The sequence below is a fragment of the Leucoraja erinacea genome, chromosome 23, assembly GCF_028641065.1.
Source record: "Leucoraja erinacea ecotype New England chromosome 23, Leri_hhj_1, whole genome shotgun sequence".
NCBI lineage: Eukaryota > Metazoa > Chordata > Chondrichthyes > Rajiformes > Rajidae > Leucoraja > Leucoraja erinaceus.
This window is the reverse complement of record NC_073399.1, coordinates 7120503-7140446: the sequence shown is the minus strand read 5'-3', so window position 1 is coordinate 7140446 and position 19944 is coordinate 7120503. Positions and strand designations below refer to the sequence as shown.

At 37.7% G+C, this 19944-nt stretch overlaps 1 protein-coding gene and 1 long non-coding RNA gene across 4 annotated transcripts in view; one reads left to right on the top strand and one right to left on the bottom strand.

Annotated features, from left to right (window-relative positions):
* The window catches only part of tex2 (testis expressed 2), a 44274-nt gene extending 26415 nt beyond the window's left edge, over positions 1–17859 (top strand). The window contains exons 5-12 of one of the 3 annotated variants that reach the window (XM_055653742.1): positions 254–495; positions 1030–1176; positions 2437–2536; positions 7713–7845; positions 13372–13491; positions 13968–14177; positions 14422–14542; positions 15469–17859. In XM_055653742.1, the coding sequence (XP_055509717.1) occupies positions 254–495; positions 1030–1176; positions 2437–2536; positions 7713–7845; positions 13372–13491; positions 13968–14177; positions 14422–14542; positions 15469–15594 (1199 nt within the window). In that variant the 3' untranslated portion in view covers positions 15595–17859. Of the gene's footprint in view, positions 1–253; positions 496–1029; positions 1177–2436; positions 2537–7712; positions 7846–13365; positions 13492–13967; positions 14178–14421; positions 14543–15468 lie in introns of all 3 variants that reach the window. The other 2 variants (XM_055653743.1, XM_055653741.1) reach the window with 2 other exon arrangements.
* Positions 8028–12875, bottom strand: LOC129708157 (uncharacterized). Its single transcript, XR_008725304.1, has 3 exons — positions 12595–12875; positions 8982–9058; positions 8028–8154 (listed from the first exon to the last, which is right to left on the bottom strand). It is a non-coding gene; the product is annotated as an uncharacterized LOC129708157 (long non-coding RNA).
* Positions 17860–19944: the final 2085 nt, after the last annotated feature.

The following is a 19944-nucleotide window of genomic DNA, read 5'->3' as shown; positions in this document are numbered from 1 at the left end:
TCATTATGTTACCTGTTCAGTTTATCAAATTTTATTTGAAATGAGCAATACCTTTTCAGGTAATTGAGGATTAGCTTCGTTTTCCTCTAGTTTCAAATTGCTGCAAAAACCAGGAATTGCCCCTGAACCTGAGAGTACGTGCAAGAGAGCAAGTCCATGTTTGCACATAACCAGGGATATTGCAAACATTTGTCAGATTGCACGTACAAACATTGTGAGGACGGCAGATTAATTGAGTTGTGCTTCATTCTAGGTTTTGTGCCAACACACAGTAGAAACAATAGCCAATCTGGAATGTTGACACATAGTCGCAACAGCAGTAAAGGAAGTGTTGAAGAAATCGTATCACATTCCAAACAGAAAGATCTAATTTCTGGTGTGCGTCAGAAAATGCTTCTGGACTATGCTGTATATATGACAAAGTATATTCCCGACGAAATTTCCAGTTCAAACTCTAGTCCTACCCATAGTGCTGAAGGTAGCCCCACTGCTAAGGTATGGAAAATTATCTCGTTTGGCGCCTTTGCTGCATTTCATTCTTTTTCTGCAGCACCCTTAAATTAAAAAGTTATTGTGAAACATCTTAAGTAGGACTATTGATCCAAAGATGTCCCCATGAATGTTATCTGTGTTATATTTTTGATTGAACGTAAGAAAGAATGAGAAGATGTTTAACTTTTTTTTGCATTATAAGTTTCACCTTATTGTCGGCATTGGTGTGAATTCTTCCTACAAACAATTAAAATTAAAGTCTAACTGGATAGTATTAGAATTCTCTTTAAGTGTTAGGTGGATTAGAATTTATAATTCCACCTAAAACTTAAAGATAATACTATACACTTAATACCAGATATCAGGTTGATATGCAATCTCATGAAAATGTAAAAAAGTTGTGTACTGCAGAAACTTTGATTCATTTTTGTAAACAAATTAGGCATGTCATTCTAGCAAATTTAAGATTCCTAATGTACATGGAACAATGCACATGGATTTACATATTGAATCATTTAATACTACTGTACATGATAGTTACCAATCATTCTGAATGAGGACACAGAACAACGAGTAGCTTGGGTCAATGCGTTGCTTGGGCGAATCTTCTGGGACTTCTTGGGTGAAAAATACTGGTCTAACTTGGTCTCTCGGAAGATCCAGATGAAACTCAGCAAAATTAGGGTACGTGCTCAATTGTCACAGTTCACTTGTATCAAAGTTTATCTGTAACTGTGATTATAGATGTTGAATTGTATTTTTATTTATTCCTGCTTGGTGGAATTGGAAACATTTGCACTTTTTAATGTTAGTATTACATTATGGGACCATTGTGACCAATAGTCATTAATGTCCATGTCAGCTCCTAAGTCATTAACACTCCTTGCAAGTTGGGCATCTCAAACTATTCAATGCAGACATAATCTTTTTAAATCAGTTTTGACTTCCACTTTCTTATATTTTTATCACTTTGTTTAGGATAATTTTGTACTAATATTTATTTGCTGATGGGATATGATGACAGGTTGGGAAGTTATTGTTTAAAACATATATATAGTGGTGATCTCAACGTACCATTATTTGCTGAAGCTCTCCATTCCACTGCATGTGCCTGGGAGGTCATATTCCTGGATACTGGGAACAGATATGTTTGGCCTCAGATACAACTTTCAGGAGAGGAGGTCCATGGGGAAGAACGAATGCCACCTGAACACAAGTCGTGGTCTGATCAACCACGGCTGGGTCGCTTGAGTGAGGGTGTCTGATGTTGAAAGACCCGAAACACCCAATGACCCCATGTTACATCACTGATGATGTGTTCAGGAGCATCAATAGATGGTTTTTTTTTTCCAATCACACTAACAAGATTGTGTCTGAATATATTTGAGAATATTTGTAAGGGCATCTAAATAGATCAACTGCACTTAGCATAATATGTTAGGATTGGGTTAATTTAACCAAGGACTAGTAAGGATCACGGTAATAGCAGCAAGGATGGATGTAGATGATGTTGGAGATCAAATGGGCAATCGTAATGACTAGGATATAGAATTTTAAATTCATCTTGTAGAATGAAACGTGCTGATTTGACTCAAGCAAAAGGAAAAAGGAATGGAATATCTCCTATATATATATTTTTTAATGCATTGAGATTTTTTGGTTTCATAGTTATAGGATAATGGAAAAGAACAGGTAGTATCATGTCAGATAGCACAATGAAATCCTTTCCACTATTCGCTGTTTCCCTGAATATTTATTTTTCTTTAACTTGGAGGCAAAATAATATGTTCTTCTGATGTTTTTCTGAATAACGGAATTTGTTACAGTTTCTAAGAATGAATGGTGAAGGTGCACTTGGGAATATGGAGGGAAGAGGTGTGATTTAGTTTCTTGCTATCACTTATAGCGCCTCTGAAAATCTGATTGTTTTATTAAATTTGACAGCTGCCTTATTTTATGAATGAGCTGACCTTGACTGAACTTGATATGGGAGTTGCTATGCCAAGAATATGTCAAGCTTCAAAACCTTGTGTTAATTACCGGGGTAAGTGGACTTCATAAGTTGATGTCAGTAAATGGACTTCATGAATAATCTTTGGCATTTATCCTACATTCAGAATTTTATTGACACTTCCATTGATGTAGATGGAGAAGTCAGCTTGGAGTGGCATATAAACCATACTGTGCAACGATTTCTTTCCTAAAGGATGTTGGTGAACAAACTGGGATGGTGATTAGTTTTGGTCTTAAATGGTTTTTGTTTATATTCTTCCTCAAACCAACATACTAGTTATTGGCCTGATGTACAGAAATACAATCGAAGTCCATTTCTTAAACTGCAAAAGTACTTCCTGTTTTGTCCCTGTGGTAATTTTCAGAGCTGTAACTTACAATGTAATTAGTGTATAAAGGATGAATAGATGGAAAGGAAAAGATGAAAGGAAATGGATACATCATGCATGGCAGACTGTGTGAGGAAATGTAGATTGGAGGAAGTAATATTGAACGAAAATCGGCTTTTATGGTTCAACTGAGGGTATAAAGCCTGAAAGCGTGCACCGGCAGACTTGGGCTTTTTCCCCAAAGTTATCAGGCTTCTGAATGGTCATTCTAAAAGCCAGAGTACTGTTTGATTTACCTCTGCCCTATTGTGGACATTGGACTTTATGGAAATGATGCGCTACAATGTGCAGGAAAGAATTGCAGATGCTGGTTTAAATCGAAGGTAGACATAAAATGCTGGAGTAACTCAGCGGGTTAGGCAGCATCTCCGGAGAGAAGGAGAAGGAATTCCTTCCCTCCAGAGATGCTGCCTGACCCGCTAGGTTACTCAAACATTTTGTGTCTACCTGATGCGCTACAATGCTGAGAACTAATTCTGCACTCTATCTTCTACTATGCACTCTTTGCTCTACCTATTGTACTTGAGGTTGAATTGATTGTATCTATGTATGGTATATCTAATGTATTTAGGTAGCATGCAAAACATAGCGTTTGACTGTGCCTTGGTACATGTGACAACAATAAACCTAAACTTAATTCTGCCAGCCTGAAATTGGATGATGGCTTAGTTGAACATAAAGGACAGACCTTTACATAACATAACATAACATAACATAAATACACACCTGAATTAGATCTAAGATTAGCAATTGATACTAAGATTTCGTTTTTTGTTAATCACAGAGATGTGGGAGAGTGGACAAAGAAAATGGATGTATGATTAGGTTGCAGGAGGCATTTTATTGATTGGCGGATGGATTTGAGGATCTGAGTGGCTTCCTCTTGTTCTAATGATTCTGTATCTTTAATTCTGTAATGGAGTACTCTGCAGATGCCTTTTTACACTATGAATGACGTTCAACATTAGGTATCTTATTCAATTAATTATATTTCCCCATTTCATCTTCAAACCTTTTTGTTTCTTGTCTCATCTTTGCTCCTATTTCCTGGTATTATCACCCTTTGTCACTTAATCTATACTTTCCACTACATCATCAATCTCATTCTCAAATGTTGTATACTTAACTTTCCATTACCAATTCCATTAGCTTATTTATATCCTTCTGTTCCTTCTCTATACACCAGTGTTTAGATCCTAGACTGCAACTCATCAATGCTGAGCCAAAGCCTTTTAATATGCAGACACTTTCTGCAAATCCGATTACCATGAATCCCAGTGATTCCATCGGTATGTTTTCCTTCATCATTGTCCTTGATCTGCTTTCTTTAACCAGCCGCTTACATAATTCTCCTCTCATAACTCCTCTCTCCTTTCATTAAGACTGACCTACAATCATGTCAAACCATTTTTTTACATGTCAAATCATATCCAGAACTCTTCCAGCAATGGCTTTCAACGTGTTAGCGCTTTGAGCATCCTGAGAATTTATCCTTGCCTCTGCTTATTGAAGCTATCTTAATTTTTCTAAATGGCCCTATTACCTTAAATCTATTCTGCAACATGCTGCATTTTATAGAGGCACCCAAGGTTATCTGTTGCTATTCAGTATAGATTATACAATGTCAAAAAGGTGTGGTGCAATTTCAATTTTTAGTTTTGGAGGCTCTGACATTCTCAGATGCACAAAGGATATCTTAGATTTGAGCCAAGGTGATCTTTCTCTCTTTCTTTATAGTCACACATAATAATTAGACTTTGTTCTGTGGAATAATTTTGAAAATTGCCAGTTTTATCACTTGCCAGTATTGTTGCCTTGTATAACACTTCAGTTTTTGTCAGGGCATTCTCCAATCAACCATTCCAGCAACTCTAATCCTGGCATTGTTTTATGTCTGTTTCTTTTGAAATAAAGCCACGTCTTGTTTTATCTGAATGCTGATTTATCTACATAGTTGTTGTCTATTAACTCTTTGAGGGCTTTAGCTCTGTGAGAAGTAGACGTGTGTGGAAACACTTACCTCTCAGATCCCTTTATATTCTCCCCTGTCACCTGCCGTCTAGTCCTAGATTCTCCTACCTTGGGAGAAAGACTCTTGGCTATCTATATATCTATGCCCCTCAAAATTTTATAAAGCTCTAAGCCTATGTTCCAATGACAATATATCCAGCATATCGAATCTCTCCTTACAAATCGTTTTACCATTCCAAGCAACATCCTGGTGACTCTCTTCTGTATTCTCTCTATGGTGATACCATATCCTGTAGCATGGCGAGCAACACTGTACATAATTCTCTAGATCTCCAGCAATCAGATTAATGACTGAGCCTACGCAGCATCGAGTGTAGGGAATTGCAAAGATTGCCTGCTCTCTGCAAAAATAAATATCTTCTTAACTCTGTCACAATGGCGGTACCTCTTATTCTGAGACTCGGAATACGTACAACAGGCTTATGTGATGCCTCTATAAAATCCTCCAAATAAGTGAGATAAGTAAGTGAATCAGCATTGATTACCTTTCCTAGGCATGGGAAATGGTTAGCATGTGAACAGAAAAACATGAATCAATGATATTCTTAAACTAGGTATAGCACTGAGAAACTCGTCAATGCCTCAGACACACCTAGAAGTCCAGAGCAAACTGGAATAAGCACACAACCTCCCAAACTGTTCATCGGCCTTCCCCAGCTGTGGCAAAATCTGAATGTCTCTCAGTGGCATTATCAATCATCTCGGAACTGACTACTGGAATGGAAGCAACACATCCTTGATCCCAAACAAATGGGTAGGATGTTGATTTTTCTTCCTATTTCAATGTTAAAACTTGTGTTCTATCATGAACATTATAATAAAGGCAGGCAAACCTTTTGGCTAATGAAGTTTTCTTATTTACATATATACATATAAGTCTGAAGAAGGGTCTCGACCCGAAATGTCACACATTCCTTCTCTCCAGAGATGCTGCCTGTCCTGCTGAGTTACTCCAGCATTTTGTGTCTATCTTCGATTTAAACCAGCATCTGCAGTTCTTTCCAATATACAGGTGCAAACCTTTTATAGAAACATAAAATCCTCCGAATAGCGGCCATTTTTCGGTCCTTGAAGATAGGTGCAGGAGGGCGGCCATTCGGCGGAACCTTCGAGCCTGCACCCCCATTCAATATGATCATGGCTGATCATCCAACGCAGTAGCCCGTACCTGCCTTCTCTGCCATACCCTCTGATCCCCTTGGCCACAAGGGCCACATCTAACTCCCTCTTAAATATAGCCAATGAACTGGCCTCAACTACCCTCTGTGGCAGAGAGAGTTCCAGAGATTCACCCCTCTCTGCGTGCAAACAGTTCTCCTCATCTCGGTTTTAAAGGATTTCCCCTTTCATCCTTAAGCTGTGACCCCAGATACAGCCCAGCCCCGCACAAACCTTTTATCCGAAGCGATCCAAATACTTCGAAAAGCTCCGAACTGCCGAATAGCGGCCCATTTTTTCCTCGGTCCTTTTGAAGACTAGGTCCTTGAAAACGTTCACCGAGGGCGGCCCGCAGAGGTCACAGCGGAACCTCCGGTGGGTCCTCGAAGAAAGGGGAACTAAATCCCCATTCATAAAAGAGGTGAGGGTATATTGCGCGGGAGGGTTAATAATTGACAATATGCTGCTACCTGCCCGCTGAGTTAAAAGGTTCCCACGGTAGACACGATACACAGTGTATCGTGAGTCTTGCGTGGGAACTTTTTAACTCGGCGTGCAGGCAGCAGCAAATTGTCGCTTCCTTGTGTTTCACCCCACCTACACCCCTCTGCTTCCCGACCATGTGTGTGACCCCTTCCCTCCCCTCTCCAGCTCCCCGCTCATTGCACCCGCGCGGGGGCTTTGTACTGTCTTCATGACGGTGATGGCTGCAGGTCAGTGCAGTCACCGGAGACGTCAGGACCAATTGGACGTCGACCACCAGGCCCACCGCAAGCACAGAGATCCCAGAGACCCACAGCCAGCAGCAGCCCAGCCCCGCTCCAACTTCTTCTGCCGGGATCAAGGCGCAAACTCGCGACCTTGCGGATATGAGCCGAGCACTCTACCACTGAGCCAGCCATTAAAATCTACGCAAAAAAATTTCCATTCCGAAGACCGCCAAACTCTGAATTACGAAAGGTGTCTGGTCCCAAGGCTTTCGGATAAAAGGTTGTGCACCTGTGTATATATATATATATATATATAAATATAGCTCCTGTTGCTATTCCTATTGTCAGCCTTGGTGGAAACTAGTTTAATATATCATACTTTTGATTGTTGTACTTGTATGAAAAATAATACAACATTCATTCATCCTGTGATAAATACCTGGCTAGGCTGGAGAAATTAGGATCTGTTATAGAGCAGAGAAGTGATTTGGTTTGTTAAATCTTAGCCAAAGCCGTAAATTTCATGAGCCAGAGACGACACATCCAAGATGATAGGAAGAACTTCTAAGGAAAATCCTTCAGTCAGTGAATAGTTTTGATTTTAATTTAGCTGTGATCTGGCATGTACTGTCTGAATTATGGTGGTTCAGTCATGGTTTTAAAACAAAAAAAGGAATCTATATTCTTGAAGAAAATAAAATCAAAGGCCACAAGGAAAGAGGAAAAGGAGTATGCAAAAGCTGTTTTCTTTAGTTCTGTGACCCAAATAGCTATTCTCTGTGTTGTGATTTTTTTTTGTTATCTCTGATTACTACTACCAAACAAATCGCAAGTTATAGGCTGTTGAAAAGAGAGATTTTCGATATCATGTAATTCTTCAGAGGTTCGGACAGTTATAGTCACAAATTATTTTCTTCAGGACTGTGGATTGATCTGGAGATTTCTTACAATGGTTCATTTTTAATGACCTTGGAAACTAAAATGAATCTGACCAAATTGGGAAAGGAGTCTTTGGGAGAAGGATGTAAAGTAGGCGATATTGGCAAAGAAGGGTAAGTTTTTGCATGCATTTATTTTATTTACAACTACTTAGGATTGACCAAGTCCGTTTGTGTAACATGTAGTACATTAAACTGTTTCTCATGTAATATCAATATAAACATACTGAAATTTGATTTAATAAGATATACGATATTGTTGCACTGCACACTTTCTTTACTGAATAGGACTACATTTTTTTTTACTATATTCCCAAGTGCTCTGAATAAGTCTGAAGAAGGGTCGCGACCCGAAACGTCACCTATTCCTTCGTCCCATAGATGCTGCCTCACCCGCTGAGTTTCTCCAGCATTTTTGTCTACCTGCAAGAAAGACAATGTTGGCTCAGATTTTTTAGATCAGCGCTGAGTTGACTGTGCTTGCTCTCGAATTTGATTTTAAAATCATTTCCCACTTAATCTTCAATCCCGGAGATTGGAACGGATTGTGTAGACATAAATGCGATGCTGCACTCGGTGGTCAAAACTGCATCCCCCAACTTTCTAGTAATACAGCAATCTACTTGTACCTTTAAGTTGGGATGGTGTATTTGGTTTCCACTGCATTTGTAAAATAGACACAAATTGGGGGACTGATTTGCAGAAAATCTCCATTGAGTTCACAAAGATGTTCTCAAAGTTCCAGTTGCCTATCACTTTCACTCTCACCCCTCTCCCACTCTGACCTGCCTTTGACCTCCTACATTGTTCTACGAAAGCTCAATGTAAACTCAAGAATAGTAATTAATTTTCCATCTAGGCATGTTGCAGAGTTATGGACACAATGTTGGTTTCAACAATTATGAATGAAACAACCACATGTGTCTCACATTTTCAACATTTCATTTTTCTTCATCTTGTAACTTCAGCTTTTATTCCTCATCTCCCATTTGTATCTCTCCATCACAAAGCTTTGCCCACGAGCCTTTAAGACGTTCCTGATCTCAACACAACCACGGAGCTTCCATTTTGTTCTCTCCGTTCCTCACACCTTTCTCTGCCATTTTAAAGCATGTCATTTCTCAGGACTCTCGAAACATCAAATTTATTTTTACAAAATGAACATCCTGGGCAGGAAACTAAATTTACTTCATGGAAAAAGGAGCTTGAGCCAGCAACCCACCCTCCCTTAAAGTACACAAACCTCACACCTTATCTCTTGATTTCATACTTGTTGTGGGTGTGTTCCATCTATGTTCTTATCATGGTTAAACAGTTGTTCTGGAATCTGCAATGCAAGTTGGAAAGTTATGAATGTTGTTCCTGGAGAATGAAGTTTCACATTTTTAATCATAGGATGTGTTAGTGGAAAAATAGCCTATTTAGATCAGGAAATGGGAGGAATTATAAGCGATAGGTGGGCATTTGGCCAGTTGATACTCGTGTAATCATATCATATCCATTCAACCCAACACTTCCCTTTCGTTTCCATTTCATACTTCTATTCTTTTAAAGTCTCCCTTTTAAAATGTTCAATTCCATTCAAAATGAAATTTGGGATGCATGTTTGATCACTGTCAAGATATAGATTCATACTTATACTTGGAAAGTGGCCCTTTGAAGTTGTTTGCCTGTTAACCAGCATTACTTCCTTATAACAAGCTCTGGGAATTCAGCCACCTAATCAAATGATCATTGTGATACCAGGTGTTCTTACTGATTATTCAGACAATGTTTTATTCTCTCACATTTCACATTATGTAATGGTGGGAATATGTGCAAAATAGGAGAATTTGCTTCGAAGTGGAAAGTGGCCCTTTGGCCCAATTCCATGCCTATCAAGTTGCCCACTTCATCTAGTCTCATTTGCCAATGTTGGCCTATATCCCTCTAAACCATTCCTAACCATGTACCTATCCAAATGTCTTTCAAATGTTGTAATCATACCTGCCTCAACAGTTTTGTTTGGCAGCTCATTTCACACACCCATAACTCTCTGTGTGGAAAATATATCCTCTCAAGTCCCTTTCAAACGGTTCCCTCTCACTGTATATCTATGCCCTCTAGTTTTAGACTCCCTTTTTGTGGCGGAAAAATACTGTGACCATTCACCTTATGTATGCCCTCGTGATCCTGTATACCTTTAAGGTTACCCCCCAGCTTTCTATGTTTCGGGGAAAATGGAATTCAAGCCTATCCAGTCTCTTATAACTCAAGCCATCTGGTTTGGTTTAGTTTAGAGAGACAGAGCGGAAACAGGCTCTTAGGCCCATTGAGTCCACATCGACCAGCGATCCCTGCACACTAACACTATCCAACACACATTAGGGACAATTTACATTTATACCAAGCCAATTAACCTACAAACACGTCTTTCGAATATGGAAGGAAACTGAAGATCTCGGGGAGAACACACTTGGGTCACGGGGAGAACGTACAAACTCCCAAAGTCTGGATTGATCCTGGGTCTCTGGCACTGTAAGGCAGTAGCTTTACCGCTAGGAAAATGATAAATCATCCATAAGACTCTTAGCTTGCATTGAAGCAAATTCTCCCATTTTGCGCATATTCCCACCATTACATAATGTGGAATGTGAGAGAGTAAAATGTTGTCTGAATAATCAGTAAGAACACCTGGTATCACATTGATCATTTGATTAGGTGGCTGAATTCCCAGAGCATGTTATAAGAAAGTAATGCTGGTGAACAGGCAAACAACTTCAAAATATGTTGCTTGTCTGCAATTACCTTGGTAAAAAGATCTAAATAACACCTTTTCACTAACAGATCCTTCATAGCTTTTCTGGTTTGAATGATGGGGCCATTGTGGCTATTACATGTTTACCTGTTGAGTATAATCTGCACTGCACCTATGCATCTATGAAATTTGGTCACTTTTGCTAATAATTAAATTTTTGTGTACATACCCATTGGAAACTGATTGAGATTGCCTCATCTCATTGCATAGATTGTCCTGCTCCCTAGAGACAAAAGTGTAACTCATACTGTTTTAGATTATGGGACAAAATACTAAAATCAATTCTCTACCATTTCCCCAAAATCTGCTGTGGCTTTCCATAAATTGTTCAAGCTCTCCTAGGCCATTTTTGTACATTTATTGAACTATATATAACCTGGACAGTTGATTATATGTTCCATTGGAAGTATCTACCAATTCTTAATTTTGCAAAATGTATTCATAGGTATTATTCGCATTCATATAGGCAGAAAGGAATTAAACTAGTATTGTTCTTATTTCAGACCACCTGGATTAATGTGCAATGCTTACAGCAATGTTATCATGTATGTGTTACAAGATGAATTTATTTAAAGCATCTGCTTAAAGCTAAAGTACCTGACCTTTTGCACACGTGTGTGCATGTCACTTGATAAATGGGCTTTTTTCACTAACTTCTGTTTATACGTTTTTTCTTCATTTCTCCATTTATAATGTGTTTGATCGGAATCATCTGTGGATTTGTGTGATTCTGGTGAGTGGTAATTGTAATATATAATCCATATACCATTTGTAACCTGTGGGAATGTAGCTATGTCGACGTTCCCTTCAGGAAATAAACATTGCGTTGCTCCTATACAAAGGAAAACCTGTTACTTCATCCTTGCTTGTGCATGGGAATTGTATCTATCATGCTGTGTGTTAATAAAGGGGCATCGTCACAGCAAATTACTTGACTATTTCCAAAATGTGCAATTAGAATTTGTATTGAAAAATGTTGTTGTCATTTGATGTGATATAGTGGACATTTGTGGCATTGCTCTTCCTGGTTCTTTATCTTCATTGTGACAATTCCCCTTTATTTTCTTGCATTTTGGTAAGCATGCAGTTTTTCTAATGCTTGTACTAATTCTATTTCCTAAGGGAGTTTACTGCCTTAAGGGTTTCTTCATTTGAACTCTTTGTTAATGTGCCTTTAACATAACTTAAATGTAGGGGGTATTATAAAGAAGGTTGCAGTTGAGGAAATATGTTGTGTGGTTGAAAGTGGGAAGTAAAGCTTTAGACTACAGGAAGATGTAGATGACTCGTTTGGGCGCAAATTTAATCTGGACCTGTGTGGGTCAATGCATTTGGGAAGAGGCTAAAAGACAAAGGAATGTACAATAATTGGTATGATACGTGAGATATGAAAGAACGAAGGGATCTCAAGATGGGGATGTAAACACATCTTGAAATGTACGGAGGGATCTTGGGATACAAGTCTGTAGCTCTCTGAAAGTGACAGTACAAGTAGAAAAGATGGTAAAGACAATGTTTGCTATACTTGCCTTAACGGTCCAGGCACTGAGTATAATGTTGGAAAGTCTTGTTCACCCAGAGGGCAATCTTTGGAGTTTACTCTCCAAGATGGCTGTAGAGATGGATGGATACAAGGGGAATCAAAGAATATGGGACTTAGTGCAGGTTAGCTGTGATGTAAAAGATCAGGCATGATATTTACCGAATAGTGGTTTGAGGGGCGTCGGTCTACAGCCTACTACATATGAAAAATGTGTCGTTATTTGGAGAAAATTAGTGTGCAGTGACAATAATTTCTTATTATTGGCCACTGGCAAGAATAAATTGATACGGTAATTGTGTTATCTTTTATATTATCAATATTGCAATTGTAAAATGCATAACTAGAAGAGCTGCTGTTGGCAAAGTTAGACTACAAAAATGAATTTAATGCCCTTTATGATCTTTGAAATAGATTCCCAATTCAATACCTGGAAGTGATTAAATGATTAAATTGAAGTATTAAGATATTAAACGAAACTGTAAAACATTATTTAGTCATTAGATTTTGTCAATTAAGATGCTACCTTGTAATCAACCTTGGACATCATCCAGTTACGCAAGTTCAAATTTCATATCCCACCATGGCAGCTGGAGGATTTAAATGAATTAAATTAAATCAATCTGGAATAAAATGGTAGTGTCAATAGCAGTCATATGTAAAATCTTCCCTAGTACACAGAATCTGTTTTTTGCTCTGTCTGTGACTTTAACCAATGTTAATTTGCTTGAATCTTAACTTTTGCTGGATCATTTGGTTAATGCATTTACTGTTTGCTAAATATTGATATTGATAAATCTGGTTGGTTCAGCGGCAATTAAGGTTGGGTGAAAATTATTTGACTTAATGACAATTAATTATTTGAATGAATATAAAATAGTATTCCATGGGGGAGATGGGCTTAATGCTGGAAGCATATAAGTGAATACTAATCGAGTAAAGTTGTACATGACCCAGATGCTTTCTGACATTGCTTTCTTCATGAAGAGTGCCATTTTGATAGCTTGCTGAATCAATGCTGCTCATGTAATTGCAATACTACGTGCAATACTAACTTCAGGACAATTATAGTAATGAGAAATATTGAGGACAGGAGGAGGAGTGTAAATCTTGAAACACTGCCACTGCACCGCCTGTTGGGATCTAAACATCAACTTTGGATGGAATACATCTTGTACTGCTAATTTCAGCTGCCTTCTGCAGAATCCTATTTGATTTAATCTTATCTATTTAAAACAAAACTTAGTTCAGATGATTGTTAGAAACTGTTTTCCTTTCCCCAATTTCCTTGATAAAGGAGCAGACCAAAAGCCTACTCTCTTGCTGATAGTGATGAGGAATCCTCAAGTGCTGGATCATCAGATGAAGAAGATGCACAGGATGTGATTGGAGGAGACAAACTGCTTCCAGCAGCTGCAGAAGGGTATGATTTATTACCTAAAATGTTTTGAAGCAGTATGTTGTGACTCAATTCAAATATGCTTTCAATTGGTCATTATTCCGATCAGTAGTGTAATTCACGTGCACCTTTTAATGACTGAAATTTGTTGTAGTTTCCACGTTGGATAATCAACAAACTCTGTATTTCCAGAGTTGATTTGTTTGTCTGAGAGATCTGGCTGTTTTTTATTTTAAATCGGTAAGTAATGGGTTAAGACAACTTAACTCTTCAGTTTGAAGATGCATAGAGCATTGACTCGCAGCATACCCCCTCAATTTCCACTCTTAGTGATTGCATTTCTTTTGTCCTTTAAACGTATATCTCTGATAGTGTGGTTATGAATAAACATTGTTTTTTGTGGATATACTGGTAATGAAATATTTGTTACCATGGAAGTTGAATGAAAAATGCAAAGTGTTCCAATAACAAATGAAAATGAATTAATTTTCCATGTGCAGATACATGGGTGGACATCGACCGAGCAAGATTATGAGACTTGTGGATAAAATTACTAAGTCAAAGTATTTTCAGAAAGCCACTGAAACAGAATTTATCAAGAAGAAAATTGAAGAGGTCTCTAATACTCCATTACTGTTAACCGTAGAGGTTCAAGAGTGCAAAGGAACATTAGCTGTGAATATTCCACCTCCACCTACTGACAGAATATGGTATGAGCAATATTGGTTACAATTTTAATGAAGTTGAGTGGTTTTGTACAATTTTAAGCTGACCATGCGGTATCGCAGAGACGAGCGTAACATAATTTGTACAATTTTAAAATGATGAATGTCAATGATCCATCAACAGTTACGAAAACACAGGGCTGTAATGTTTTATTGTCCACAAATTCTGATTTGTACTTTTGCTTTAAAATTGAAGTAGTTGCCTAAGATTTCCAATGCTTGCTTAAAGGTACGGTTTCCGAACACCACCACACCTAGAATTAAAAGCGCGTCCCAAGTTGGGTGAACGTGAAGTGACTTTTGCACATGTAACTGACTGGATCGAAAAGAAACTTGAACAAGAATTCCAGGTAAAGAAATTACTTTGCATGGCAAATAATTTTGTTGCATATTTTATCATTGCGTCTTTTTCTCTGTTCTTTTCCTTTAACCTTAACAGCCTAAATAAGCGTTAATAACTTCTAAATCTATTCATAAGATAGATCACGTTGTAAATAACTCCTAATAGTTTCAGAAATTATGTATTTAAAGTTCATAATAGCGTTTCGACAAAGCACTGGAACGAACTGTGCACAATGTGAGGGGAGATGTCTTCAAGGGACAGAAGAGCTTTTCATAAATTGTAACTATTTTGCTTATTGAAATTGTCCCTTTTTTTTGCTTTGAGATCAGGGGAAATTATATCTGTTATGTTTGACGCCATTAAAAACTACAGTTGCAAAAGATTCTACAGTAGAATTTGAGTGTTTGAATAATGCAAATTAAAATAAACTAACATGCAACTCTTAACTGCTGGTGGCAAAGCCCACCGATATTTTTCACCATCTAAGCTTGGATGTAAATTATATGCAGTAAAATAGTTTTAAAATCCAAACAGTGTATTTATTGCTGAGCAACCATTGGTTTTGCCCGAGCTGGCTCTGTTCTGCGTTCCAGCTGCATATGAGTGGTCCAGCAGATGACCTTTCAAAAGGTAAATGTGCAATGTAAATGTGAAATAGGTGAGTTTGTTTTGTTTTGTTTTTTTTTAGCATTTTTTGACATGACATATGTTAAACTTCTTTTTAAAGTTCTTCAAATGCAAGTGCAATACGACCATTTTTTTCCAAGGCTTCACGCAGTCCTTAAACACCTCATTTAGGTAAAAATACTTCTTGCTGGAATCACAATACGTCAACAGGCACTAAACAGAACTCTAAAACTACCAGCCCTGTATATTTCAAACAACTTAAACTACCAATGTTTAACACAGTTACTTTTTTGTTAAATTTTGCAGAAAATTTTTGTTATGCCAAATATGGATGATGTGTATGTTCCAATAATGCATTCAGCCATGGACCCACGATCATCCACAGTGTGGCCTTCAAGGGAGACACAGACAGAATTTGCTGAGCGACTGTAATGTATGGAAGTTTTATGTTTACAGTATTATGAAGTTGCTGTTCATGTGCTTTCAGCTGTGCCGTCTGTCTTTTGGAACCATTCGTGCCACTATAGTTTCCTGGAATACTTGCGATCTGTTGTACTCGGTATGTGCAGTTTGCTAAGTGTGTGACTTTTTCTGTGTGGTGTCGACAGCTAATATTGTTATACCCTGTTTATTTCTTGGCCATTCCAAGAAAATAAAAACCTCAACATATATAGAGAAACTATATTTAACTGTACTTGTAGATGACTTTTTGGCATGAAATGCTTCAGTTTAGTGAGGTTCTCACAGGGCTGAGAGAAGATTTTCAGACACGTGATTGTATGGTTGCCTGAGGTAACCTTGATGCAGCTGCTGAAATGATGCATGATTGCTTTATTGAGATTGAGTATTTATAAAGTACAGTATAATGCATCACTACAATGACAAAGCCAATCTGTAATTGCTAATTTTATGTAATAATATCTCATTGCCTGGTGATGTCTTATCATTGGAATTGTATTTGCAACTGCATCTTTTTTTACTGAAGGATTCTGCAGTCTCTGCAAGCAGTTGGTAAGTATGCAGCTGTGAGAAACATCAAGATTACCCCCATTATATCATTATTATGTGGGAAAATACTTTGAAATTTGCCAACAAAATTTCAATGGCTAATCTGATGCATATTATAATATACGCCTATGATCCGATTTGGGACAATTTAATTACACAACCCGTTTCAACTTTTTATCTCTTTAGTTCATGTGATCAGCAATCACCTCCTGAAATAATCCACTTTGGTGTGGGTATCTGGGAAAACACTGTGTGAAAGAAAGGCACTGTGATAATTAGTTTATTTTTTTAATTTATGAATTATAAAGTCATAAATGCTCTAAATATTTGAAGGAATGGGCTAACCTTCCTTCGTCTATCAGAATGCATAAAACAGAAATAAATTTTTAAAATCCTGTAGTGATATCACAAACATAATCCATTAGTGATATAGTTAAGTGTACTGTGTGATAGTTGGTGGATACATGAGCTGGTGAATTTGTTGGGAATTTTATTTATCACATTCTGGTACATGGCAGAGGTACTTCAGATTAGAGTCAAGCCACTCCCAAATATAAGTAGTGAGCAAACGACTCCATCCAATGCGAGCAGGTGATGTACCACCGAACCATTTGATTAAAAAAAAAAAATCTATTTGATTTAGCAAAGAAAAACCTAATTATATTGGGAGAAGGATGTTGCAGCTTCACTAAAGGTTGCATATGCTTAGTCATTAGCTAACAGCAGGCATTTGTAGCTCTACCACTGTTTACTCTTGTCTGCAAGATAACGCTTGCCAAATGAGCAAATGATGATAAGCTCATGCTGCTTTTATATCAATAGTTTGAAAGAAAAGTTGACCATTTGTTAAAACTTAAGGCTTTCAATTTAAATTTTCAACTGAAAATCACTACATTTTTCAAAGAAACTTTGTCCAAGAAGGAAATGTGATGTAATTAAGATGCCATTTAAGTTTTTAAATTACCTATGTGTGAGCAGAAATGTTCTCATTGTTTTACTTGAACCTCAGCTGGTTGCAACATTTCTACTAAAGGTCTTCAAAAATGTCAATATTAATTGTACTTGAGTGCCATTATGCCAATGATTATAATTTGTTTTGATGATGCCACCTTGTTGCTTTATAAATCTCTTGAGCTGTATGTTATCCCACTCGCAGATGTTCATCATATGTAAATTGCCATTCACAACATAAAGTGCAAATAGATAATGAAGAAGCCATCGTGTGAAGGATTTGGCAAATCGTTTTTCAAGATGAAGTTACTTTGAAAAAACTTAACCATTTGCAGAATGTTTAATTAAAACTAAGTAATATATTTTAAGATGTGTATAAAATTGTATTTTTAATTTTGTACATTTATTTTAATTTGGGACTGCTTTGTTTCTAATACCAAGGATAGAGTAGCTACACACTGTTTTACAGTCTTAACCCACATTCTTGCTTTGCTCTATTTACAGTAGGCAATATTTGCCTGCCAAAAGAAAATCTCTGCATGTCGTGTTGGTAGTTGGGCCATTGGTTTGGTCTGAATTCAGTGTGCAATAATGATTATGAGTCCACGGACTAAATGCACTATGCATAATCAAAATTAAATAATGATTCTTATAAACTGTCATTGTACTTCACATTATCAGATTAACATTGTGAAGGACTGGCCGGCTATGTTTTAATAAATTCTTCATTCTAGCAAACTGATTTGTTTCTGTTGCAACTGCACTTGTATAACATGGCAATGTCTTGGTGATCCAGAATGTCCCAGAGCACTCTTCCAATTGTTCAATTAATTCCAAGGATTTCATCCCATCCATATTCTGTTTGTGTCGTTTTTCCCCCCAAATATTGTGTATACTGATTTGAAAGACGTTTTTTGAAGTTTGCATGCTTGCCATAGAGAAGAGGAATAAGAAACTACAGTACTTCCATGGTGGTGTCCATCCAGAGCACAAGATAGTTTGTGCATGATTACCTAGTGTGGCTAATATTCAATTGCTTTGCAAAGAGGTCTGTATTTTTGCTATAAAGTAATTGCAATTCTGTATGGAAATGTGTTCAGGACCAGGGTTTTATTTACCCACATCCCAAACTTGGTAAAGGTGCTGAGTGTCTAAGACACTCTGCTATATTACCCAGGGTGTACAATAATGGCGCTCAATCTTTCATTCAGAATCAAAATGGTTAAAGAAAGCAAACAGGAAGGCATCTTCTTGTTTGGTTAAAAACAAACATTCAAAGATGAAGTAAGTAAAATGAACAATATCAGAGGTGGTGTAGGAAGGAACTGCAGATGCTGGTTTGAATCTAAGATCAATAAGAAAAGCTGGAGTAACTCAGCATCTCTGGTGAGAAGAAATGGGTGACATTTTGGGTTGAGACCATTCACACTGAAATCAGCAGTTGATTGCCTCTTCAGCAGCTGGGACTTTGCTGGTTGTCCAGTTTTCGGGAGGTAGAGCTGAAGCTGAACCCTAGGTTAGCTGCATGCTTCTGGTTAATTATGCAAAGCAGGCTGTCCTCAAACAAATCACTTTGCTGTGAATATGCGCATGTCACAATTGCAAGCAGTGGGTACAGGCCAGTAAAACTGACCCAGACTATTGTGGAATTTGTAAAAATGTTGCTCATCGTTATTCCTTTGGTTTGGTTCATTCTCAAATTGTGAAGTTCACTTTTGAATTGAAATATGGTGATTCAAATTTTTTGACCATTCTCAAAAACAATCCAGCTATCCTCGTGGCCCTTTCTTTAAAAAAAAAACTGAAATATAATTATTTAAGTCTAATGTAATAAGAAGGAACTGCAGTTGCTGATTTATACTAGACATACACAAAGTTGGATAACTCTTGAGTCAGGCAGCATTTCTGGAGAAAATAATTAGGTGACGTTTTGGGTCGGGCCGCTTTTTAGAAGATTCTGCCTGACCTGCTGAGTCACTCCAGCACTTTGTGCCAATACTTAATTAAGTCTCCTAAATTCATATTGATTACGCTAGGGCTTGTACTCAAGTGCAATTAGTTGGATAGGTATTTTGCTGCTCATTCTTTTACCAATCACTTTGAATTTGTCGTCTCCTCCACTTCCCATGCCAAATGTGCAACTATCCTTTTATCCCTGACTGGTAACAGCCATTTGATATAGTGCACTGCACTCACGACACATTGGGCTTCGACATATGACCAGTAGGATTTTAGCCTGCAAAAAGCATACCAAACCTAAAACCAAGAACATCTACATCTACCTGCACATAATCCATATCTCTCAATACAGATTACCAGTCTAAAAGGTTTCGACCCAAAATGTCACCCATCCCTTATCTCCAGATATGCTGCCTGTCCCACTGGGTTACTTCAGCATATTGTGTCTATCTCCCTCAATAACCATATGCCTATCCAAGTCCCTTAAATGCTACTATCATATCTGCCTTCGCCCGCTTTGTAAAAAAACCTGCCCTGCAAATACATTAAACTTTGCCCCTCTCACCTTAAAACTATGCCCTCTAGTGTTTGATTTTTTTCCAATCCTGGGGGAAAAGGTTGTCTACCCAACTATGCCTCTTAATATTATATTTAAGTCGTATTTCCATCAGGTCTCCCTACAACCTCCTGCATTTCAGAGAAAATCTAAAACCGCTTTGTAGCTAATACTCTGTTATCCAGGTATCATTGTAGTAAACCTCTTGTGCAACCTTTCCAAAGCCTCAATGTCTATTCTGTCATGGAACAACCAGAACTGCATGGGGTTAATCAAAATCTTTTAAAACTGATCATGACCTCCTAACT